The sequence below is a fragment of the Convolutriloba macropyga genome, chromosome 10 (assembly GCF_964194025.1).
Source record: "Convolutriloba macropyga chromosome 10, txConMacr16.3, whole genome shotgun sequence".
Taxonomy (NCBI): Eukaryota; Metazoa; Xenacoelomorpha; order Acoela; family Convolutidae; genus Convolutriloba; species Convolutriloba macropyga.
In genome coordinates this window covers 2,807,836-2,834,121 of record NC_134477.1, presented here as the reverse complement: position 1 = coordinate 2,834,121, position 26,286 = coordinate 2,807,836, and the positions used below count along the sequence as shown (strand labels likewise).

The following is a 26,286-nucleotide window of genomic DNA, read 5'->3' as shown; positions in this document are numbered from 1 at the left end:
CAAAATTATGTTCCAATAAGTTATATAATATCAATTGTAAGTTTATAATACAATAGTTTGCTATACCTACAACAGCGGAGCACCTCTTTTGAAACAGGTTGGCTATTTCCAGGAACTTGCCTTTTATGGTCATTCTTTGTTTTCAAAAGGAGCTGATAAGTATTTATTTCTTCAGCCGTTTTGAGTGCTTGGTGTGTTGAGATATTTTCATTCAGTTTGTGTCAAAGAAACCGCAAATTATATAAACTTTATTTGGTGAAAGTTAGGAGCGTTAAGCAGAATTTCGGAAGTGTCGGCAGTTTTGCAAATGGGTAAGTGTCTTTGAAGTTAATCCTGAGAAATTAACTGTTGCCAGGCAATTTTGAAGACAAGCCCTTTTTGAGTGGGTGGGAAAATTTCTAGGGTGTGTTAGGATTTTAGGGTTTTCTGAGAAATCGCGCTCGTTTTGGTTTCTAAATACTGAAAATAAAGAATTGTGAGTCAGTTTTGTAACTCAAATAAATGTTTTATTCTAATCTCTGAAATTGGTCTATCATCATTTCATTCCAAATCGAGCTCTAGAAGTTTGCTGAGAACATATCTTTAGGGGTGCTTAAAATTTATTCGCTTCGCAATCAAAAGTTGACTGGCAGTTTTTCCAAAAAGGGTCGTTCTCTGATAAAAAAGAGGTTTGCAAAAAAAATTGTATTAAAATCAAAAGTTGGTTTTCTTTAAAATGACTCTTGGATAAAGTTCTGAAATAATAATTTGTTCTGAATGAAAAGTTGCATTCACTTTTCCGTGATTGAATTAGGTTGTTTGTTTTGGTCCGTGAACTCTAAGTCGGTGAAGAAACATTTATTGTCTAGCCGGTTGGAAAGTTGATCTAACTGTCAATACTTTTAATCAAGCAGTGGTCTTCTGACATCTTAAACTAGATGAAAACACTCACGTGCACATTTTAAAATGCCGAAAATCTGCAGTGCCAGAAGTCAAAATGACAGAAGTTGCTACTTAGCCAGAAGTTGAATTTCGTTGACTTTCGTCATATTAAAGCGTGCGCATTTCGTGTTTTAAGCATGGTTAAGTGACTCTGCAGAAGTCACTTTGACATTCTGACTTAATATCTCGAACCACTTCGCGGTTCTCGATAAACGCCAGAATCTCTCAGCGACTTCAAGCAGAGTCACCTAACCATTACTTAGGCTGCTATCAACTCTTTCCTACTGAAAAAGAACACGCGTTTGATGCTGTATTTATGGATCCAAATATAAAATTTGACGTTCTAAATTAGTTGAATTGATAAATGCAGACATCCAGAAATGAGACGAACAGTGGACAGTTATAAATGCCCCCTTAACCTCCCCCCCCCCCCCCCCCTCCGGAAAAGATCCTAATTTTGTTAAATTGGCTTTTGTTTAGGTACAAGTCGCTCCTGTTTGGGGAGATGAAGCCAGAGATTCCAGATGACCACACTCAGTATGGCTTCGAGTTCGAGTTCCTCGCCACCGCCAGTGAGTAGAACATTGGCATAGAGAAATTGATTTTAAGATTTTTAAAGTTATCATAATGGACCTTGCCTTGTAGAAGATTGTACATGCACAATAACGGCTAGTATTTTAAGTTACACTTGTATTGTGTTTGATAAATATGTGACTTACAATTTTTGTGACTTCCATAGTCTTGTGGGGTGGGGGGTGAATTACGTTTTAGGTGTTTCCTCGGTTTTTTGGCGGGGGGGGGGGGGGGGTTGGGGGTTACTTTGACACTCACATTCACTTTATGCTATCAAAATTGAGTCAGCGAGATTGTCTTCCCCTTTTTGCTAATTATCAGTAATAAAACTCCAAATATGGCACTGTTGTAAGTCATTCTATAGTATCTTACATTGTTTTGTAACTATTTCGACCAACTCAATTACCGATCTATTTGACCGGAAACGTTTATGCTATCTGTCGTATATTAACTGCACTCGTTATGTACTCGAACTGCTACTAAAACGATTATGGAGATTTGGTCAACTGCATGTACGTTTCAATGACGACCGAAGACCCATGTACCCAAAGTAAAATGCTTCTTAGTTTCATGTTGTAGTCGAAAATAAGACATCCTTATATCTCTATAAACACCTCAATAAAACAATTTGTATAAAAATTGCATGTAAGTTTTGATGACGACTGTAAGCCCACAAAACCCGTGTAAAATATTTCTAAGTTTCGTGTATTAGTAGAAAATATGGCATCCTTATATCTTTATGAACACATCAATATTAAAATTTCTATCTATCAATATTGTAACATTTATACAAGAAAACTGTATAACTGAATAAATTCAGATCCTAGCCTTGGTTTGATTAGATTCGATCAGTAGTATACATAGCTGTGTAGTAACCACTACGGGGGGGGGGGGGGGGGGGGGGGGACATTTCGACTTTTTGACCAAAAATTTTTTTCCGAATTTGGAAAAGAGATTTTTTGGTCAAAAAGTCGAAATGCCCCCCCCCCCCCCGTAGTGGTTACTACACAGCTATGTATACTACATCGATCTCAACTTTTTTTCTGCTTTTGAATCTAACCCCCCTTTTGTGCTAACTTTGTGCAGTCCCCGGATTGGTCGTCTCTTCCCCTGATGAGGACTGGACTCCCGACTCAAACAGTCGGCCAGGTAAACACACAAATTAGACATACCATTACAGACCTGTTATGCAATGACTGATACTATTCGAAGTGTATTCACATTTCTGTTCATGTAGCTCTATGTGTTCACGTACATAGTTTGAAGTCATCATCCTGTCCATGTTTTGTTTCATATTATTTATGTTGTGTATCTATCCCTTTTTATGTCGATTTATGTTGGAATAATATTTAAAGTACTCTGATATTTAAAGTACTCTAATAGCCGCGTCGGCTGTTCAACCAGCTATCATTGAGTTCCAACTTTTAGCGTCTCGAAAAGGAGCTGCAGAGTCGTTTTTTCGATGATAATTTTCTGCACGCATTTGAAGATTACAGTTCCAGATGTGAAAGAAATGTTTTCATTGGGCTGCTGAAGACGAGAAAAAATATCAGACAAAATTGTTTTTTTTTTGAAAAACTGATTTGGTACTGACATGTAACTAGCTGTCTTAGTTCTATACTTTAATTATTATTTTTCTATGTGCTCTAAAGCCTAATTACTCCGTGATATCATAAAGTCTTCCGTGTTATCTCTTCCAAAAAAGTTTTTCCGGTTTTTGCTTATTTGAGCGTTTAATTAATTTAAACCAGCATTATTTCTTCTTATACTGCAGAGTTCGATAGAAATGAGCAGCTGCTTAGCTGAGCAATCTAAAATATACAATTCTTTTTTACTAAGTCAAATTTTTTTTAGTTTATTAATAGCCGCACAGCGATAGCTGGTGCTATTATTGGCCTTCTCTTGGTTTTTTACGACTCGAAGAGGAGTATTGGTTTTCTTAAGGTTTTTTTTTACCGGAAGTGTACTATTCGTTCAGGCGATGTATTGGCCTAAAAGCGAAAGTGATTGAAATTGCCTTGTGTACTAATTTTTTCTGAGCGAGAAAAGTTTTCTGATCATGCGCTGCGTTTAGTGAATGACTTTTTGACTTTGAAAAGTAGTTTTTGACTGAATGGCACATATAGATATCCGTTTTTAGCCGTTTTTTCGTCTAAGTGGCCCAGTTTTTTTGCTTTTAATTTGGTTTTTGTAGTAATGATTTTTATTCGATGCTGTATTGATTTGTAAATCACGGAAATTAATACCACAGTTTTTTGGAGTGCCTGAAAATGCGTTTGAAGTTCAAAATTGGCACACATTTCTTGATTTTTTAGTTAGTTTTTGACTTTTTTTCTAGTAATTTCTTCAATTTTGGATCTTTCGGCTGTGTTTTTGTCAAAAATCAGTTAACGTAGCAACTTTCCTTTGACAATTCATATACTCAACAACGCCTCTTTCTACCTGGATGTAATTTTGTGTTTATAAAATTGCACATATGCTAATCCGATTTTGGTAGTTTTTTCCCAATTTTTCTGTTTTTTTTTGTAATTTGATTTTAATTACTAGAAATAGTCTTTTTGTGCAACATGGGAGACTTTAATAGAAATCTGTTTTTGGCATTCATTTTTTTGGCTTTAAGTTTTTGAAAAACAGTTACTTTTTCATAAATGCAGTCTCAAAAATTTATTGAACATTTTATTCTGCAAAATGTTTTAATATTTTGTTTGTTTGAATTCTGCTTTTTCTTTTTTTTTGTGTTTTGTTCAGGGGATGGATCTTTGTCTCGTTGTCTTTTCAACGTCTCGAACGCTGAACAATGAAATGTATTCGCTTTTCTTGATTTTTTGTAACAAACAATAACTTTTCTAACTTTCAAAAATCAAGAATTAGTCTTTTTGTTACGGTTTTCCTCACATTGTGTCCATATTCATCACATTCTTGTTTGTATCATTCTGGCTTTGTCCTAGCACCTTCATTTATATTCGTTATATTGATTTATTCAGTTGTTAAAATTTGAATGATTTCAGCTTTTTCTTAGATTTTTCTCCTTTCTTTGGTTTGCAAATGTTTTCATTCAACTTAAGCCAGTACTGAGAGTTTGCTAGGAAACCTTTTCCAAATTTTCCACTTATTACTATTTATTGCATTTTTCTTTGGGCCTTGGTATTACTTTAAAACGATTTTTGGCCTTTGATTATTATTCTTTTGCTTGTCTTTTCTATGATTAATTTAATTTTTAATTCAGTAAGAAATCATGTTTTCTAGAATATATACATAAAGGAAGATGTATATGTTGTTTTTGTCTTAATTGCAGTGATTAGAGATCTAATTGTGGTGGTTTTTTGATTTTTAAATTTGACCATTCTTTTTTAGAAAAATTCAGCCTAGTTTCTAAGATTGTTTTCTGCCGTTTACTTTCGCGATGTTTTTGATAAAAGAATCATGAATTATTTGAGGACAATTGCTAGCACTGTCAGTTTTTTCAGCCGGTCCGTAATTTGACCATCCTATCCTCACTATTTATGACTTTTTTCAAGTTACCAAACGTTTTCACTAATATTAAATTTTGTTGCATTTTGTCTCTCGTGGTGACAGGGGGTTAAATTTCACCAATTGTGAGATCAGACCTGAGGAGGCAATGAGGTAATGGTTTAATATAAAAGGTTATGTCTTCAGCTGCAATTAGGGTTTTCTGTGAACTTTTGATGCTTCGAGTCGCTTCCGGAATTCTTCCGGCTATGTTCTTAAGGTTTTTTTTTACCGGAAGCACTATTCGTTCAGACGCTGTTTTGACCTAAAAGCGAAAGTGAGAAAAATTGCCATGTGAACTAATTTTTTTCTGAGCGAGAGAAGTTTTTTGATCATGCGCTGCGTTTAGTGAATGACTTTTTTTACTTTGAAAATTAGTTTTTGACTGAATGGCACATATAGATAACCGTTTTTAGCCGTTTTTCGTCTAAGTGGCCCATTTTATTTGCGTGTAATTTGATTTTTTGTAAAAATGGTTTTTATTCGATGCTATATTGAAATGTAAACCTTGGAAAATAATACCACAGTGTTTTGCAGAGCCTGAAAACGCGTTTCAATTCAAAATTTGCTCATATTTCATGATTTTTTCAATTAATTTTTTGATTTTTTTTATTAATTTCTTCATTTTTGGATCTTTTAGCCGTCTTTTTGTCAAAAATCAGTTAATATGACAACTTCCCGTTCATAATTCATATACTCAATGCCTCTTTTTACCTCGATGTAATTTTGTTTTATAAAATTGTACATATGCTAATCCGATGTTGGTAGTTTTTTCCAATTTTTCTCAGTTTTTTGTCTCTATTTTGGTTTTAATTACTAGAAATAGTCTTTTTGTGCAACATGACGGGCTTTAATTTTCTTCAATTGAAACTTCAATCTTTTTTAGCGTTAAATTTTTGAAAAACAGATAATTTTTTTATAAACGCTGTCTTAAAAATTTTTTGACCATTTTTTTGCAAAATGTTTCATTGTTTCGTATGTTTGATTTCTGCTTTTTCTTTTTTTCTTCTGTTCACGAGGATGGATGTTTGTCTCAGATGACTCATTGTCTTTTCTATGTTTCGAATGCTGAAAAATGAAATGTGTTCGTCTTTCTTTTTTTTTTAATTTGATTTTTAACTTTCAAAAATCAAGAATTAGTCTTTGTTACGGTGTTTCTTACATTGTGTTCATTGTGTTCACATTCTAGCTTGTATCATTTTAGTTTTGATCTGGCACCTACATTTATACTGCTTATATTGATTTTTTCAGTTATTAAAAAATTGAATGATTTTGGCTTTTTTTTAGATTTTCGCTATTTCTTTGGTTTGCAATTGATTTTATTCAACATAAGGCAGTACTGACAGTTTGCTAGAGTGCCTTTTCCAGAATGTCCAATTATTACTTTTATTTTGATTTTTTCCGGCCTTGGTATTGTTCTTAAACGATTTTTTGCCTTTGAATGTTTTTCTGTTGCTGTTCTTTGATTATTTTAATTTTTGAATTAGTTTGAAATCATGTTGTCTAGCATATATACAACAAGAAAGAAGTATTTGTTGTTTTTCTCTTAATTGCAGTGAGTAGAAATCTAACTTTAGTAGTTTTCTGTTTCCTAATTTTGAGCATTATTTTTTGAAAAATTTAACTTTTTATTATTATTATCTGCCGTTTGCTTTCGCGATCTTTTTGAGATTAGAATCATGAATTATTTGAGGGCAATTGATAGCCCTGTCAACTTTTTCAGCCCGTCAGTGTTTTGAATATCCTAATTATTTTGCACTTAACGTTACCAAACGTTTTCAATAATATATATTTTTGCTGCATTATGTTTCTCTTATTGACAGTGGTTTAAATTTCACCAATTTTTAGATCAGGCATGGGGGAATGAATTTATGGTTTAATACAAAGGGTAATGGTTTCAGCTGCAATTACGGTTTTTTGTCAAGTTTTTACGCTTCGAGTCGCTTCCGGATTTCTTCCGGCTATGTTTTTATTTCGTAGTCGCGATTTTTGTTACGACCATATGACGTCGCAACCACTTCAAATCTGCTTTTTGTTCAGTCGTTCATGCAATTTCAACTGAAGTGCGTGTGTGACGTCGTCATTTTTCGCTCTTAGTTGAGCGAGTTTTTTGTTCATTTGCGTGATTAAGTTTTTGGTCACACTTGACTTACCTCACTCACAAACGTGACTTCCTCACTTTTAAGTTGACTTTTATTTACTTTAATTCAAAGAGATAAGGTCAAATGGGTGTGTGTCACTCTAAATGAAGATTATTTGAGAGCAGCTCATAGAGGCAGCAAAAACATATACAGATTTTAAATCAAAATATAACATATCAGCCTTCAATGAAAAGATGATTTTTTTTGGTCTGTCTTTTTTACTGTTTTTTTTTTGAGACTGCAGATCTACGAAGCTATTGCGGCTATTTTCTGGCAATCTGTCAGCTATGTTTAGTAGTTTGTATTAGTACGAATGCTTATTCATATTATAAAGCAACGTTAATTATTTTAAATCAAACATTCTTCCTGATTTTTAAAGTAGTTTTAGTACAGAAGGATAAAGGTATCATTCACCTCTATTTTGGCTCCCTTCTGGGCATGTGTTTTTGTAAGAGAATGTTTTCGAAACATACTTGTACTCCGTGAATCCTCGCGAGCAACTGTATCCTCTTGCCGTAATTTTTTGTTTTATCAATTTCGAATTCATAAATTCTCTCAAGCAGAATATTTTTTATATATAGCTCTTCTTAATTTTCTCAGATAATATCTAGATAAGTAATGAATTGGGCCTCAAGATTGTGTTTTTTTCACAGACATCAAACTGACCTGTTCACATTTTTCTTGCCAATTGATATTTGGCGAATTGTGAGAATTTCAGTGAGAAATTTCATTAATTGTTGTTTACTGATGCTACTGATTTGAAATTCTTTTTCCGGTGTCTACAGTCTATTCTGTGTATACTTTCTAGCTTTATCGCAATTTCAATGCTGGGTTGATTTCGTATACCTTGTTTTTTAACGCAACGTTTATCTATAATGACAATGATTTGGAGTTCTGAAGGAAAATAGTCAAGCTTTATCTAATTTATTTGGAAAATGCTTTATTTTTTTCAAAAGACCTGTCTCAACCCTGTCAAGGAGTTATGATCATTTGCTGTTGAATTGCACTGAAATGAAGCAGAAACAATATCATTTTTGTGCCCTTTCTGTGACCACTTTGGCCTTAATTGCTTCCTTCAATTGGAGCTTTAGTATTTCGAGCATTTACAAACGTTAGTTCCAGTTGGTTGATAGCAGAAAGTGTTTCTATTTGGCAGAAAGTTTTGAAATGAATTTTCTTATCTCACGAATTTTCTTTTATTTAAGTAATGCTCCATTAATAGCCGCTGTTCCCTAATCAAACGTCTATAATTTTGCACTTTCCTTTTCACAATAAAAAAAATGGATTCTATTGGTCCGCTGTCTTTTTTTTCAAGGTTCTGTGCAGAATTTTTTCTTTTCATTGAGAGTTAAATTTAGAGTGGCGCTTTAGTGGTAAAGGGATTGAAAAATGATTAGGCGTGAAGTGTGATTTTTTCCTAATTACTATCAAACTGGAGTGAGAATTTGCTACATGAACCAGTTTCTGGTTTTTGAAAGCAAGTTTTTTTTTCATTTGCTGAATTTTGACGTCTATTTTTGATGTGTTTTCTTTAACTAATGGTTTGGAAAGGTCACACAAGTGTTCTAATTATGCCTAAAATTAATTTTGGAATTCTTCAAAGAGCAGTTAATGGTCTTTATGACATAGACATTGTTTCTTTTAAATAAAGTATTAGCGATTAATTGTTTTGCCCTTGTTTCTAGTTCTTTTGTTGTCCTGTTACTTAGTGTCATTAATGACCTGTCTCATTTGATCTTTATTGAAGCTTAATTGAATCTACTTATTAGCTTCAATTGATATCAAAAGATTTTAAGTGCTTGTTTTCTCACAACTTGTTTTCATTATCAGTGATTTTTTTAAGTCTTGCTCGGTTTTGCGATTTTTTTGTTCTTTTCAGTTAGTCGCGTTAATGACAGTTTTCGTCACTTCCTAATTAGACAATAACTGATAATTTGAGTTCAAGGTTAAGGGTTATAGTGACTTTGACACGATTTTTTCCAAAAGTGTTTGCGGTTTGCGTATATTTTGTAACGTTTCTGTTATAACAATCAATTCGGTGTATCATCAGATCAAAAGTTGGTTGCTTATAAAACTTAAATAAATGAAATAAGTGTTTCAGTTCATATTCGTCCTATGACTTTGAAACATTTTTTAAAAGTTATTAGCAAATATTTTGTTCATTTTTAGTGCTTATTATCTTTCAATTTAATCCGATTATTGACAATCGGTTGCTTATGAGGCATAAATGAATATAATTAACGAATTACATTCACATCAGTGTTTTTTGTCATTAAACTATTATTTTTCGAAAGTTCGTGGGTTTTTGAGTCTTGCCTGTTTGTGTTGCTTCTCCTGTCCTTATCACATAGTTTCAAAAATAGCTCTTCTCCTTGGACTCTTAGTGCTGCGTAACTGCTGCTATTTTTTCAGCTTTATTTTATAACCATTTCTTTCATTGACTTTGATAACAGTTGCTTTTGAATGCTTTTTGGTGATTTTTATCTTTTTTACCTGACAGAACTACTAATATGTGCTTTATGCTGTGATTAAGGACCTTAGTATAGTGTTTTCTGGTTTTTGACGGCGCTATTTTTCAAGAAGCATTCTGATCTTTTCTCATGATCTTTCACTACTTTTCTCATGCCAATTTTGCATTCCGTTATGGATTTCCACTAGGTTTTTGTTTTATTTACTCAATCTAAGGACGTGCAGTGTCAATGTTTATATAAAGTATTGTTTTTTTAATTAATTTGTTTAAAACTAGTTTTTGGTAAGACGAGTTTAAAATATAAAAAAATGACGTATCTCGGGATATTCTCCGCTGCGCGCAGACTTTCACGAGCTATCTTTTTGGTTTTTTAATTTAAGCTGCTAGAATATTTTCCGTGAATAACCTTTGTTTGCATGATTTTTCTTTCTATTTGCACGTTTTTGGTTGTTTATTTTCAATCCACTGCGCGTGATAGGTTCCGGTGCACTTTTTTTGCTGTGATTGTTGAGGATATTTTCTGCAGTGAAATTTATGACACTTAGAGTGCTTGTTAAATCTGTATGATTTCGGTACATATCATATTTCAAGTTTTTTTTATTTTCGGCAACTCAAACATTTGAATGAACGTTGAAAATTAATAATCTATGTGTAAATGGCGGTTACTATTCATGGCGGGTACTATTCATTCACAAGTTCGAAAGTCACATAGTTTTTTAATTGATGCCTTGGGTCTGTTTGCTTTTCCCCCGTGAAGAAAATTTTTTGTTTATCAGCCCGACAACCCCCTGCTGAATAAACTAAAAACCAAATCGAACAAGTTAATGGGTGTTTATGCATTGCTAATGTTTTATATAGCCTAATAAGTTGATTACATTGATCATCTTCTTTTATTAACTTGTTTCATTAAAACTTTCAAGAGTAAAAATTTTTAAGTGTTTTTTTTTCATTTTTGAAAAGGAAAGAAATCCAGTGCTCTTTCACCTTTGACGTCCCTTCTGGGAGAACATTGACGTTCATTATAATGCGGAAATCTCTTTGAATGAGGGATAAAGTTGAAAGCTTGTTATTTTGTGCAGGTCTCGGCAGTGACAACGTGTTCTCCCCAGATGGCTCAATCAGGAGATTCTCCCTCCGATCTCCCGCTCCCTTGAAACTACAAATGGGCACAGATCTAAATGCATCCGTTAATAGCACAGCTGCAATTGCTACAACTGGAATCACTCCTCTCACAGGTGCAATAATAGGGTCTTTTACTTTATAACCCCCCTCCCCCCCCCCCACCCTCACGAAAATATGCCCCCATTAATTTATAATTACTATGACAGGGGGGAGGGGGCAATGTGTTATATGACCACCTAGCGGGGGGGGGGGGTATAATGGGAAAGTGCCGAACAAAATTTATTGTTTGTCACTATCTTGCAGCTTTTGATTGCTTGATAACAACAGAAAATATGCAATGTCGCGAAGGGCGGCTTAATCTCAAAAGTTTGACCCCTTCAGTCACCCCCCCCCCCCCCCCAACTCACCCGCCATTAAAATTTCATAAAATCACCTGTCACAACCAACACGCTACCTTAAAGTTGCCTCTCTGTAGATCTCAAAAAATAACGGAAGCAATCAGAACACATTTTTTATGCCGTGCACTTGGAAAAACTTTGCAAACATGCTCTCTAAATGAGTTGGATAATTACGTTGGATATTGTAGAAATACGTTGGATATTGTAGAGAAAGAGCAAAAAACTGACTGCAAGCTACTAGCATTAAGAGATATCACAGCACCAAAGTTTTCGTTTCCGAATGACTGTTCGAAACTGAACAAATAGCTCAATCATTCGTCCATAGCTCATAAAAATTAGCAAGTAATGTTTCTAGAATGGTTTAGAACTTGTAGTAGCTGTGATCATTAAGCGTTGTAATATAATGAAGTACCTTATCTTTCGATGTAAAAACCAATACTATCCCATTTGTGCATCTTTTCCGTTTGTACCCCCCCCCCAGTGCGTTATGCTTCCCCCTCCCCCACCCCACCAACACCCCACCCTCACCCCCAGTGCGTTATGCCCCCCCCCCCCAATACATTATACTCCCCCAGTTACAAAGCACGTGCCATAACATAGTAAACCATTATGTAAAAATATGGCGCGTGCGTTTAGGGGTGCAAATAATATGCACCCACTAAGCTGGTGAGGGGGGGCACAAACGGAAAAGATCCCCTATTTTAATCACCTAATTTTTTTGTGACTGTTTGGCGGAAAAAATTTTCAAGCTGCGTTTCTGTAGATTTGATGTAATTGAAATCATAGTCGAATGATAAATGCATCTGCTGTCTGTTTGTACAGCGACAAGTGGAACTTTTGGGCGGACTCGACTGGCGAGCAATGCTTCCACCCTTTCCACCTCCATGAGGGTTCAGAGACTTCCATCTGTGTCTGAGATTGGGTTTGATCTGATGGACCGATTTTTAAACAGACAGGTGAAATTCAACTAATGTTTTCAATTTTTTCGATTTGTTGACATTATTCTGGGAAGCGGGAAAGCTTCAAGTTTTGCAGAATTCTTCCTGCTCGGTTTTTAAGTGAAGCCAAACGAATGAAGAGAAAGCTTTATTGACTACATTATAGTGTTTTTTGGTCATCAAAATTTAGTCCAATTTTCCTTGTTTTCGAAGCTAGGAAGACCAAATTTTTTTATAGTCATGTAGCAATGTAGTTGACAAAAACGAAAAGGCTGTCGTAGAAGACCCCCAAATTTTTCAATTTTACTAAAAAATGCCCTAAAAGTTGATTTTACAAATAACTGAAAAGCCGACGGTCGGGGATCAAAGTTGTATGGTAATAGATTATTCTGAAAAGGGGAGCCAGCTCATCACTAGCTGCAAGTTCGAATTAATTGGCATCCTAAGCTACACAAATTTTGTTTTGTTCAAATTTCGGCATTTGCGTTCAAAAAGTTTAAAATGTCATAACAAGAGTTCGAAAGCTAGGTTGGCGGTTTTTTTATCGAGACACACCAATATTTCCTATTTAAAATGTATTTCAACCGTCTGGGAGCTAACCAATTTAAATTGTTGTCTTTTTATTGTTAAAAATGTTCTTTTTTGTAGTTCATTAAGTCAGGTGTTACAAGAGTTAAAGTTGTTGCCTTGCGTATTTGTTACTTTTTAATCTAATGAACTCACTGCTCAAAAGTTGGTTATCAATTGAGCGTATTTTTTGGTGGAAGATTGTTATCTGTTTGTATGGGACTGATTAAAAGGATATCAACCTGCCCACCGAATCTGGTATAATTCAGTGGGACAAATATAGTATAGAACTTTTTTAACATAACTTCTGTAGGCTGGGTGCTTGTGGTAGGGAAGAGCCAGAAGCTTTGCGTCTTTTTCCGTACTTCACAGAGCATTTGTGAAGTCTAGCTTTCTGATGATGGGATTGGACAGGGATAGGTTCGAACCCACGTGCTGAGACTGTATTGGATTTGCAGTCAGACGCCTCAACCACTCGGCCACCCTGCCTGATCAACCGTCGAAATACGAATTGTTGTTCCTTTTTCGTTTTTGATTTCAATTGATTCTGATTTTGATCGATTCCTATTTGTAACTTTTTGATAGAGATTGACTACTGTTGATTTTTTCCTATCTTGATAGCTTGTTCAGAAACTGATGAAGAAATTTGTTCACAGAAATTTGATAAATAGCCGCTGGACGAAATTTGTTTTGTTAAAAGAAAGTTTCGACGAGCTGAGATTCGAACCCAAGAATGGAGAAAGTTTTGGATTAACAGTCCAACTCCTAAACCACTTGGTCACCCTGTCTGTACAACCGTACGAAATACGAATCATCATGCCTTTCTTGATTCTGATTTTAATCAATTCTGATTTCGATCGATACTTAGATGTAAATTTTTAATAGAGATCGACTACTGTTTGTTTTTTCCTATTTTGATAGCTCATTTGGAAACTGATGAAGAACTTTTTGACAGAAAACTTGATAAGTAGCCGCTGGACAAAGTTTGCTTTGTTAAAAGAAACATTCTACAGACATGGGATTCGAACCCACGCACTGAGACCGTATTGGACTAGATGTCCAACGCCTTAACCACTTGCCCACCCTGTCTGTACAGCCGTCGGAATACGAATTATCTTGCCTTTCTCGCTCCTGATTTCAATCAATTCTGATTTCGATCGATACTTAGGTGTACATTTTCGAAAGAGATTGACTACTGTTGAATTTTTCCTATCTTGACAGTTTATTTGGAAATTTATGAAGGAATTTTTGACAGAAAACTTGATAAGTAGCCGCTGGGCAAATTTTGTTTTGTTAAAAGAAAATTTCGACGAGCTGAGATTCGAACCCGAGAACGGAGAAAGTTTTGAATTAACAGTCCAACTCCTAAACCACTCGTCCACCCTGTCTGTACAACCGTCGAAATACGAATTGTCATGCCTTTCTCACTTCTGATTTCAATTAATTCTGATTTCGATCAGTACTTAGATGTACATTTTCGATAGAAATTGACTACTGTTGATTTTTTCCTATCTTGATAGTTTATTTGGAAAAGGATGAAGGAATTTTTGACAGAAAACTTGATAAGTAGCCGCTGGACAAATTTGGCTTTGTTAAAACAAAATTTCCAGGAGCTGAGATTCGAACCCGAGAACGGAGAAAGTTTTGGATTAACAGTCAAACTCCTAAACCACTCGTCCACCCTGTCTGTACAACCGTCAAAATACGAATTGTCATGCCTTTCTCACTTCTGATTTCAATTAATTCTGATTTCGATCAGTCCTTAGATGTACATTTTCGATAGAAATTGACTACTGTTGATTTTTTCCTATCTTGACAGTTTATTTGGAAAATGATGAAGGAATTTTTGACAGAAAACTTGATAAGTAGCCGCTGGACAAATTTTGCTTTGTTAAAACAAAATTTCGACGAGCTGAGATTCGAACACACGAACGGAGAAAGTTTTGGATTAACAGTCCATTTCCTAAACCACTCGTCCACTCTGTCTGTACAAACGTCGAGATACGAATTGTCATGCCTTTCTCACTTCTGATTTCAATTAATTCTGATTTCGATCAATACTTAGATGTACATTTTCAATAGAGATTGACTACTGTTGATTTTTTCCTATCTTGACAGTTTATTTGGAAAATGATGAAAGAATTTTTGACAGAAAACTTGATAAGTAACCGCTGGACAAATTTTGCTTTGTTAAAAGAAAATTTCGACGAGCTGAGATTTGAACACACGAACGGAGAAAGTTTTGGATTAAAAGTCCATTTCCTAAACCACTCGTCCACCCTGTCTGTACAACCGTCGAAATACGAATTGTCATGCCTTTCCCACTTCTGATTTCAATTAATTCTGATTTCGATCAATACTTAGATGTACATTTTCAATAGAGATTGACTACTGTTGATTTTTTCCTATCTTGACAGTTTATTTGGAAAATGATGAAGGAATTTTGGACAGAAAACATGATAAGTAGCCGCTGGACAAATTTTGCTTTGTTAAAACAAAATTTCGACGAGCTGAGATTCGAACACACGAACGGAGAAAGTTTTGGATTAACAGTCCATTTCCTAAACCACTCGTCCACCCTGTCTGTACAAACGTCGAAATACGAATTGTCATGTCTTTCTCACTTCTGATTTCAATTAATTCTGATTTCGATCAATACTTAGATGTACATTTTCAATAGAGATTGACTACTGTTGATTTTTTCCTATCTTGACAGTTTATTTGGAAAATGATGAAGGAATTTTTGACAGAAAACTTGATAAGTAGCCGCTGGACAAATTTTGCTTTGTTAAAAGAAAATTTCGACGAGCTGAGATTTGAACACACGAACGGAGAAAGTTTTGGATTAAAAGTCCATTTCCTAAACCACTCGTCCACCCTGTCTGTACAACCGTCGAAATACGAATTGTCATGCCTTTCTCACTTCTGATTTCAATTAATTCTGATTTCGATCAATACTTAGATGTACATTTTCAATAGAGATTGACTACTGTTGATTTTTTCCTATCTTGACAGTTTATTTGGAAAATGATCAAGGAATTTTTGACAGAAAACATGATAAGTAGCCGCTGGACAAATTTTGCTTTGTTAAAACAAAATTTCGACGAGCTGAGATTCGAACACGAACGGAGAAAGTTTTGGATTAACAGTCCATTTCCTAAACCACTCGTCCACCCTGTCTGTACAACCGTCGAAATACCAATTGTCATGCCATTCTCACTTCTGATTTCAATTAATTCTGATTTCGATCAGTACTTAGATGTAGATTTTCGATAGAAATTGACTACTGTTGATTTTTTCCTATCTTGACAGTTTATTTGGAAAATGATAAGGAATTTTTGACAGAAAACTTGATAAGTAGCCGCTGGACAAATTTTGCTTTGTTAAAACATAATTTCGACGAGCTGAGATTCGAACACACGAACGGAGAAAGTTTTGGATTAACAGTCCATTTCCTAAACCACTCGTCCACCCTGTCTGTACTTCCGTCGAAATACGAATTGTCATGCCTTTCTCACTTCTGATTTCAATTAATTCTGATTTCGATCAATACTTAGATGTACATTTTCGATAGAGATTGACTACTGTTAATTTTTTCCTATCTTGACAGTTTATTTGGAAAACGATGAAGGAATTTTTGACAGAAAACTTGATAAGTAGCCTCTGGACAAAGTTTGCTTTGTTGAAGGAAAACTTTGACGAGATGAGATTCGAACCCACGAACGGAGAACGTTTTGGATTAGCAGTCCAACGCCTTAACCACTCGGCCACCCTGTCTGTTCAGCCATCGAAATACGATTTACCATTCCTTTTTCGTTTCTGATTTCAATTGATACGTAGATGTACATTTTTGATAGAGATTGACAGCTGTTGGTTTTTTTCCTATCTTGATAGTTTATTTGGAAATGATGAAATTTTGACAGAAAACTTGATAAGTAGCCTCTGGACAAAGTTTGATTTGTTGAAGGAAAACTTTGACGAGATGAGATTCGAACCCACGAACGGAGAATGTATTGGATTAGCAGTCCAACGCCTTAACCACTCGGCCACCTTGTCTGTTCAGCCATCGAAATACGATTTACCATTCCTTTTTTGTTACTGAGTAAATAAAAGAGCAGCGAAGCAAGCAATTTAAACAAAGCGAGAAAAGTATTACATCATATTTCTTAACCATGTAAGCCTTACAAAAAGATTAAATGCACACAAAATGCGTTCTGTTTGGCATAGAAAGCTCTGAAAAAGTTCATTTAACATAATTTTCGTTGAGCCTACTAATATACTAAATCGATTGCGCTCTTTTTAGGCTTAATATTTTTGTTTCGAAAACGTATTGGTGACCAATCTGAGCTCAGACATTAACCTGCTGAAAAATATCAAGCTAGATTTGCCTGTAAGTAAACTATGCTTTTTCGCATGGATATGTTTTGAATACGGTTGCTGACATCTTGAATATCTTGAATTAAAGTTCCGATAGACTGTATTTGCAGCTATTTTATTGTTGCTGCACACCATTAAAAGGAAAAGAATACTAAATCCGATTGTCGTTTTAGACTCATTTCAAGACAATTGTGTTGGCAACTCGTTTATTTGCACAATTTAGATTGATCACAGGAGTTAGATACGGATAAACTGCTTTTTTCAGAACGGCATTATCACAAGTTGGTCAGAAAACAGGTGGTTCCCGTTGCATTTTAGAAGATTAAACTTCATTACCAGATAGTGTTGAGCTTTTACTGGCCAGCACCGGCAGCACTATTATACAGGGAGAGAATCATTGCTTGGAAACGGTGACGCCGATTATTTTATTGCCAAATTTAGGCGTCTGTGCTTGTTGACAAGGTTTCCTTCAAATGAATTTACCCTTGAAATTTGCGTGCATTAATTCTGTAGACGTTATAAGGAGATAACGAGATATCGGATAAAAAAGTCGAACAATGCTATCAGACAACTGGCTCAAATGACGTGGAGCAGTGATGCTTGCTACCCTAACAACAAAGGCAAAAAGTTTCCACAAAGAATGAGAGCACGGTGCAAACTCCAAGGATAGATGACTGCAAGGCCACATTGGTGGTGCATCAATACGATCTTGAAAAAAGAGGGCGCATTTTTCAACTGTCAGCAGTCTCAGTGTAAAACCCAAACATCCCCTCAAAGCTTCAAAAACTTGTAAGACTCAATCAAAACTGAAACTCCTTTTGATGTTTTATGTAAATATTGTAGAAACCGGCAAATCTAGTAACCCCCCTCGATTTTTCTCGGTTTAATTTCCTCTAATCTGATATTTTCGGAATTCCTCGGTCACCAATAACCCAGCCCTTACAATTTTTTTTTTGAAAAACAACAATTTTGACAAATTTTGTCAAAATCCAGAAATCAAATTGCAGTGTTTTTTGATAGCCTTGGCATAAAAGCGAAGCAGAAAAAAAGTTTGAAAAAAATTGACCAAATTTAAGAAAAAAAATCTATCCGATCATTCTAGCATACCTATATAGTAGTTAGACAGATTAAAACGTTGTAAAAAACAAATTTGGTCAAGTTTTTCGAACTTCACAAAAAATCAGGTAACTAATTTTTTTTACAAAAAGCGCTCATTCTTGGAAAGTCGTGAAAATTTTGCATTTATCATCAAGATTCGGAGTTTGAGCAAAGCTCATATCAGTTATGTTGTGAAAACATTATATGGTTTTCATATTAGCTGCAAGTTCACTGCATCACACCATAAAGACTTTGCCTCAAGCGTTACAAGACCATTATAAAAAAGGAATTTACGCATTACCAGGTCTGAGTTTCAATCCTAACGCGGTGAAAGTACGAAAAACTGCTCTGTTCCAATTGAGTCATTTCTTCCGTGATAAAAAGAGGCTAGTTATATGGCATGATGTGGTGAACAATTCATTGTCCCGTCATCGCAGTAACAACAATGAGCAATAAGCCTTTAACACCTTCGCAGCTTATTGAAGTGCTTGAAAAGTATCAGGAGCGCATAGAATCTATAGTGTATTGCCCCAGAGAGGGAACTCCTAATATTTACAATCAGCTCAAGCGTAGTACTCTAGTTAACATCCATTTAGTGAAAGACATTGTGTCTAGACGTAAACAGAAAGATCCTTGTTTACTTAATGAGTACAGAGCGTTACATCAGAAGCCTGCGCTTGAGTTGAAAACACTCACTATAGTGTTAGCACATAAGAACAACCTCCGGTCCTTGATAACACGCTCCCGACCGAGAAAGCTCTCTAAGCGCCGTCGTAAAACGCTTCGCACCCGTCATGCGTTCGAGGAGGCGGAACTCACTCAAGCCTTTGATAACCTGAATGTCACTTAGTCTAGCGTTGTTGTGGGAGTCTACCCGCTGACTGGTGGTGTGACTTAGTTTACTCACGAGTTACGGGTTAGTTTGTGGTTGGTTCTCTCCAATAGCGCTTTACTAAACGTTTCGCTCTCCCCGTTTTTTGAGCCATTTACTACCGTCCGTTTTCCGCAGGTTATCTGGTTTCATTTTCCTTTTCCGTCTTTTTGTTTCCGTGTCGATGTGTTTCTTTCTATCCCCCGTTTAGCTGTTGTTTGATGTAATATGTTGAGTTTTTGTTGTAGTAAATTTTTTTCTGCTAGTATGCTGATTGGTTGTTTAGTCTCGTTGCTTGCTAGGGTGTGACTTAAGTTCATTCTGGATTTACGGCTGGTTTGTTTCGTGACCTTCACCACACTTGTTTGCTAGCAAATTGTAGCTTTATTAATTTTGGTAGTATGCACTTTTGTTGTCTGGGTATGGTGGTTTGCTAGGGTGTGACTTAAGTTTGTTCTGGAGTTACGGCTAGTAAATTTTCTGGCCTTTTTAATTTTTCGTTATAGTACTTCGTTTTCGTAAATTGTTCGATGTTTTGATGCCGTAGATAAAGCCCCACAATGTTTTGTGCTAGTTTACCTGGCAGTAGCTTCTCTCCCTCTTTCTAGGGTGTGACTTAAGTTTATTCTGGAGTTACGGCTAGTTTGTTTGGTTGAGTTTGCTGCTTTGGCCCGCTAGCATTGATCCTCCCGCCTCCTCGCTTGTAGTTTACCGTCTCCCTCCCGTGCTATCCCGTCTTCCCGTCCCGTCGCGCGCTACCCGCTCGACGTTTCCTTCTCGTCGGTACCGTTTTCCCGTTTCGTCGCGCTCCGTCTGCCCGACGTTTCCGCCCCGCCCGTGCTATCTTCCCGCTTCGTCGCGCGCTGTTCACCCGACGCTACCGTTCGTCCGTGCGGTTTCCCGTTGCGTCGTGCGTTGCTCGTTCGGCGTCTCTTCCCGTCCGTCCCGTCTCCCGTTCTGTCCCTTGTCGCGCTTTCCGCGCTCACCGTTCTTTCTTTTTTTTTCGCCGGGTACTATTGTACTCGACGAACCACTTTGCTCTTTGGCGGTTTGCTAGGCAAACCGTCATACTATGGTTCGGTTTAACCCATTTATGTTGTTTATGTGTGTGTGTGTGTGTGTACTTTTGTATTAAAAACCAAATTAAACTTTTGGTTTCTGTTTTTATAAGATCATGGCAACATTGCAGGACAAAATTAACAAACTTTATAGTGCGAGGGCAAAATTAGAGGCTGAACTTAATAACATCTATGGTGAAATTAACAATGCTGTTGATAGGCAAGACAGGAAAGTTAAGATCGAACGTCTGATTGTGAAGTGCAAGGATGCTTTTACTAGAGTAGTTGATAAGAATGAAGAGCTCTTTGATCTGGCACAAGAGACTGAAGATCCAGATGCTGCCTGTAAGAACCTTGAAAAATGGTTAGAGACTGTAACAAAGAAAACTGAGTAGTTCATTGCTGCTGCTCGAGGGTATATCAATTGGGTTCAAGACAAAGAGACAGCAGAGCTGTATACCTCTCACCATTCTAGATCAGTTTCACATATGAGTTCCTCAAAAAGATCAAGTCAGCGGCAACGAGACTTAGAATTATCAAGACTTAAAGGGAAAAAATTGAAAAACAACATGAGGCAAAGCTGTGCATTGCTAGACAGCGTCTTGAAATTGAAAAACCAACGAAATTGCGAGAATTGGAAATTGAGCAGCTTGAGGAGGATCATCGAAAGGAAGTAGCTGCTGCAGCCCTTCAAGAATTTGAGTTGATGACAAAAGCATCCGCCGACGGGTCTGCCACTGGCAAAATGAGCAAGCTCTTTACGGAAAGAAGTTCAGTCAAGAGCAAGAAACTTGTTCAAGATTGGGTCAATTCGTTACCGGCCGGGAACATGGCAGATGTTGCAGATGAACCGAGTGTGCACTTTTCTGGTTCCATCGCCCAATCCAACCAAGCAATTCTGTCACGTTCTTCTTCATCTCATTTTCCAAACTTACACTCCAATCTCAATACACATGGTCAAGTTGAGGCCAACATCAATCTCCCTGTCCATGAGCCGCAAGAAACAAGTAGTAGAAACAATGTAACCAATGATGCACATAATGCAAATAACATCATGCAAGAGCAGCAACAGCCTCAATATACGCCTCCATCACACCCAATAAACTTTGGTATGCCAACTCAACTAAACGCCCCAAACACAGCCCGACAATTTTCTCAAGCAACAATGCACTTCGATGGTTTACAGTTAGATCATCAATTCCCGCGCAGGTCGAGCATGCCGGGACAGTTGAATCTAGTCAGCCCTCCCAGTTCACCACCTTTAAATACACTCGTTAATGCTCCGCTAGCACTTAATCCGCAACAAGCACACATAAGTGTACCAGCCCCGCCATCAACCGTTTTAAACCCCGTGCCACCGCATTTCTTCCCGTTAATCCCACCAGCATTCCGCTTTCCTCCTTCGTCGCCACAAGCACTCCCAGTACACGCCACTAACCCCGTGGCGAATATTGTCAATCTGTTACCGCATTCTCCGCCTACACCAATCATTTCCTCCGCAAAAGTTTTTGTACCTCAATTAATTCATCCACCGCCCCCACAAAAGAGTTCCGAGCCCAAAATTTTGTACCCATAACCCACGTACCCTCTGCTCCTCCGGATCAAAATGTCTGGCGTTTTCCGGCCGCAGTCCCATCTAATGCAGTACCACTTGTACGTACATCTGCAAACTAATACACGGTACAACCGGCCCCGTTAATCAACCCTCATATCACTACATCGCTCCGCTCCTCTCATGTACAAGCAGCAGCAGGGCCTCAAAATTACGTAACATCAGACTTCACGCAAGCGAATCCATTTAGTTCTTCCACAGGCCCCCACCTTTGTCACTCCGATCATTCCGCCAACGTATGGAGCTACGCTCCGAACCCGTTGTGTTGGGGTGGCCAGCAGCATCCCACACCTTCGGCTCCTTGTTTGGACTCCGCGGATTTGATAAAGCAGTTGGCGGACGCAATCATTGTAAGAAGAACGATCCACTGCCCGAGTGGAAGTTGTCATAGTACAATGGTGATCCCTTGCAGTGGCACGAATGGTTCGGACAATTTAAAAGCGCCATAGACTCACAGTCCTTGACTGACGATGTCAAGTTAACATACTTAAAAACTCTTGTAACTGGAAGAGCTAAAACCGCCGTCGCTGAGTTCGCATAAGGTGGTGTAATGTATAAGGATGCACTTAAGACACTTGAACGTAAATTTGGCCAACCCCAAGCAGTAGTCAGTGCACACTTAGACAAACTCAGCTCATTTCCTCCATTAAAGATGCACAATAGTGATAACATCATAAACTATTCTGCAACAATTTTAAGTCTTGTTGGGGTCTTTAAATCACTTTCATATGACTCGGACCTTAAGAGCACTTCACTTCTTAACACGGCTGTGCAAAAGTTGCCTCCCTGTGCAAAAGGCAAGAACTGAGGATAACACCAACTCAGTAGTCAAGACCAAAGTTGCCTCGAGAACTTTTGCTGCTAACACGAAAATTAAGGGCACTCAGAGACCAACAACATCGGCAACGCCTCCATCCCCTCGCTGCATTGTGTGTAAAGGTAATCACCGCATCAGGGAGTGTAGGGTATTTAAAGAAGAGTCTCCCACTCAGCGAGCAAAGGTAGTGGCGGAAGCTAAACTGTGTTTTTCATGTTTGAGAGAAAAGCATATGTTCAGACAATGCCCAAGTCCTAGGAAATGCAGGAAGGACGAATTTAACAGCTCCCATAATACACTTCTTCATGGAGCTCAGAGGGTCTATCCATCAAAATCTCCTTCAAACAACACTAGTAATTCTAATGCTGGCGCAAATCAAAATAAACTTTCTAGTGTCCAATCATCGCGTAAGACCACCACTTTGTCATCTGTGAGTAATGTGAAAGGCCTCCTTCAGGTGACTGAATTACAGTTGAAGAGCTCTTCTAGTAAAGATACCACGGCTTTAGTTTTGTGCGATAGCGCTTGCAGTAACTCTTTGGTGTCCAATGATCTTGCAAATAGACTTGGTTTGCACGGTAATGCACTGAAACTAACAGTCAAGGGTATAAATACCGAGAAGGTTGTAGACACTAAGTTAGTTGAACTAATTGTAACACCACGCGACAACCAAGCATTTGAAAAATTTAAAGTCAGCCCTTACGTAAAGGAAGATTTAAATGTAGGCGCCGATGTCTTCAACATTAAAGCACTTCAGGAAACACATCCGCACCTAGCAGTTCTAGATCCGGTTACATATTGCTATGGAAACATTGAGATGATACTTGGACAGGACGTGTATCACGCCATCCAACCGTTACAGTACTTCGCTGCTGACGAGAAGTGCTCGCCCTTCGTTGTTCGCTTACCCATAGGTTGGGTTCTAAGCGGCCCTCTACCGTCGTCTCTAGTTTTATTCTCGACTTGTTTTAAAGCAAATATGGAGCAGGATTTTGAACTCGCTAGTCAGGTAAAATCTTGGTACGACATGGAGTCGTACGGCGCACTTAAGCAAGTAGACCCTCGATCCGCCGCTGATGCACGTGCGCTTGATATTCTTGAAAACACCACAGTGCATAATGGAAAAAAGTACGATGTCGGAATGTTATGGGCTGAAAATAACATCGAACTGCCCAACAATTATTTTTCAGCGCTTGTTCAATTAAAGTCTTTGGAAAAGCGGCTTACGAAAGACCAGACTTTAAGGGAAGAGTATTCGACTACCATCAAAGAGGACTTAGACAAGGGCTACGTAGTAAGGGTCAAAGATGCTCATATGGTGGAAAGTCGCTCGAGACGAGAGTGGTACCTACCACACCATCCGGTTGTTAATCCGAACAAGCCAGGCAAAGTTCGTAGGGTACTAAACAGAGCAGCTTAATTCCATAGTGCATCTCTTAATAAGTCATTACTCACCGGACCTGACTTACTACGAAACCTAATCTATGTACTCCTACGGTTCAGACAACATCCATTTGCCGTATCCGCTGACATCGAGGGAATGTTCCTCCAATTTGGAGTGTTACCATGCGATCAGCCATCATTGCGTTTTTTGTGGCGGGAGGTCCCCACATCAATTGTTGTGGCACAAAAGTATACACGCCACATCTTTGGGGCAAAAGATTCGCCCACCTGCGCCAACTACGCTTTTCAACGCACAGCAAGAGATAATGCTAGGGAGTACCCAGAAGCTGCGAAAGCCGTCCTTGATAATTTCTACATGGACGATTACTTAGACTCAGTGGAATCCCCGAGAGGGCCCTCATTAGGTCGAAGGAATTGGTATATCTTCTCCATCTAGTTGGGTTCAAGCTTACTAAGTTATTAAGCAATGTACCAGATCTGGCTGACCGAATTGATGGTTCTGCCCAATCCACTGAACCGAAGGTTCTCGTTTCATCCAAGGAGGAATCAATGCACGTGCTTGGGCTTAAGTGGGATCACAACAACGATACTCTGGTTGTGAGTAGGGGTACTAATAGCACCATAACAAAAAGCTTAACACAGCGCTTGGTCTTAAGTCTTGTGTCAAGTGTCTACGACCCAATTGGTCTTGTCGCACCGTTTACTGTTGGTTCTCGTTTAATCTTTAAATACATTTGGCGTGTCAATGGACAAAGTTGGGATGACGAGTTACCTAAAGACACAGTTGACAGATTCCTTGCCTGGTGTGTTGAAATGCCGCGGTTAGCTGGGACCACTATACCAAGAAGTTACTTTTCAGGACCATTCCAACATCTTGAACTCCACATGTTTGGTGATAGCCCGCAAGACGTATTCAGTGCAGTAGGTTTTTTTAGGGCTCAAGTAACTTGCATTTCCGGGGAGATTACATTAGAGCTGGCGTTTGTCCTGGGCAAGGCCCGTGTTGCACCTATGAAGGTAATGACAGTTCCTAAGTCGGAATTACAAGCCGCTCTCCTCGCTGCCCGTTTAAAAAGGGACATCTGTCGAGCATTAACGGTTACTGTGGATAAAGTCTTTATGTGGACAGATAGTACCATCGTCTTGCAGTGGATAAACTCAACAAACAAACACCCCATCTTCATTGCAAATCGTGTTTGTGAAATCCTGGAGATTACCAGCGTTGACCAATGGTACCACGTCGCCACTTATAATCCGGCAGATGCTGGCACGCGTGGTATGTCCGCTGAAGTTTTGCAATCCAGTAGCTCGATGAGGGGTCCTGACTTCTTGAGGACTAAGCAATTCCCTTTTGTACCAAATACTGACGTCGTTGATAACATCAAGCTCGGCGTTTTAACCAAGGAACAAGATGTTGACTCCATCTCATCTCTAGCCGCATCCGTAACCATGCCCCCTAAGGAACAAAGCATTAATCTAATCCCGTTTGATAAGTTCAGTTCTTATCAAAAACTGCTCGTGTTACCGCATATGTGCTCCGTCTTTTACCATCTCATGAAATTTACCGTACCGTAGACGGCAGCATAGCGGACCCTGTTGAGCTTGACGAAGCCGAGCGTCATCTCCAGTATCTGGTTGAAAGAGAGTCCTTTAATACCGAAAGAAGGGATCTTCTTGACAATAAATCCGTTCAGAAGAGCAACCGCATTGCTCAGTTTACTCCGATTATTGGACCTCATGGTCTCATCCATTCTTCTGGTCGACTCCGACGGCTAGTGGAATTTGACTTTGATACTAAGCATCCTATCGTGCTGGATGCGCGTCATACTTTTGTTAAACTGTTCCTGCGGCATACTCACTTGAAGAACCACCATCAGGGCATCGATTACTTACGGTCAAAGGTACAGGAACGTTATGCCATCCTTAAACTACGTTCCACACTGCGTTCCACAAAATCAAATTGCGTCTTGTGTACAAAGTTCCGTGCAGCAACCATTCAACCTATCATGGCAGAACTCCCAAAGGAGAGACTCGCATACCAGTCTCCTCCCTTTACCAACACCGGGCTTGATTACTTCGGCCCATTCTACGTCACAGTTCGTCGGACTACCGAGAAGAGGTGGGGATTTCTCTTCACTTGTCTCACTACTCGTGCTGTCCATGTTGAGTTCGTCCCCCCGTCCATGGACACTAGTTCGTGGGTAATGGGAGTGGAGCGGTTCGTCTCCCGTCGGGGTACTCCTGCTATGATTTGGTCGGGTAATGGTACGAACTTCATTGGAGCGGAGAAAGAGCTCCGTGAATGTATGGAAAAATGGAATACGCTCAACATTGCCGCCGAACTTGCACGTAAGGGCATTAAGTGGAGGTTCAATCCACCCAGTGCGCCACACCAAGGTGGCATCTGGG

The 26,286-nt window shown here is 38.1% G+C and overlaps 1 protein-coding gene and 1 non-coding gene across 4 annotated transcripts in view; one reads left to right on the top strand and one right to left on the bottom strand.

Moving 5' to 3' along the window:
- The window catches only part of LOC142348360 (uncharacterized), a 186,246-nt gene that overhangs the window by 2,764 nt on the left and 157,196 nt on the right, over window positions 1-26,286 (top strand). Inside the window, exons 1-5 of one of the 3 annotated variants that reach the window (XM_075399681.1) lie at window positions 211-311; window positions 1,402-1,493; window positions 2,581-2,643; window positions 10,695-10,850; window positions 11,958-12,091. In XM_075399681.1, coding sequence (XP_075255796.1) covers window positions 1,427-1,493; window positions 2,581-2,643; window positions 10,695-10,850; window positions 11,958-12,091 — 420 coding nt within the window. In that variant the 5' untranslated portion in view covers window positions 211-311; window positions 1,402-1,426. Of the gene's footprint in view, window positions 1-210; window positions 312-1,401; window positions 1,494-2,580; window positions 2,644-10,694; window positions 10,851-11,957; window positions 12,092-26,286 lie in introns of those variants that run through there. The other 2 variants (XM_075399678.1, XM_075399679.1) reach the window with 2 other exon arrangements.
- On the bottom strand, window positions 16,337-16,417 carry Trnas-gcu (transfer RNA serine (anticodon GCU)). The gene has a single exon. It is a non-coding gene; the product is annotated as a tRNA-Ser (tRNA).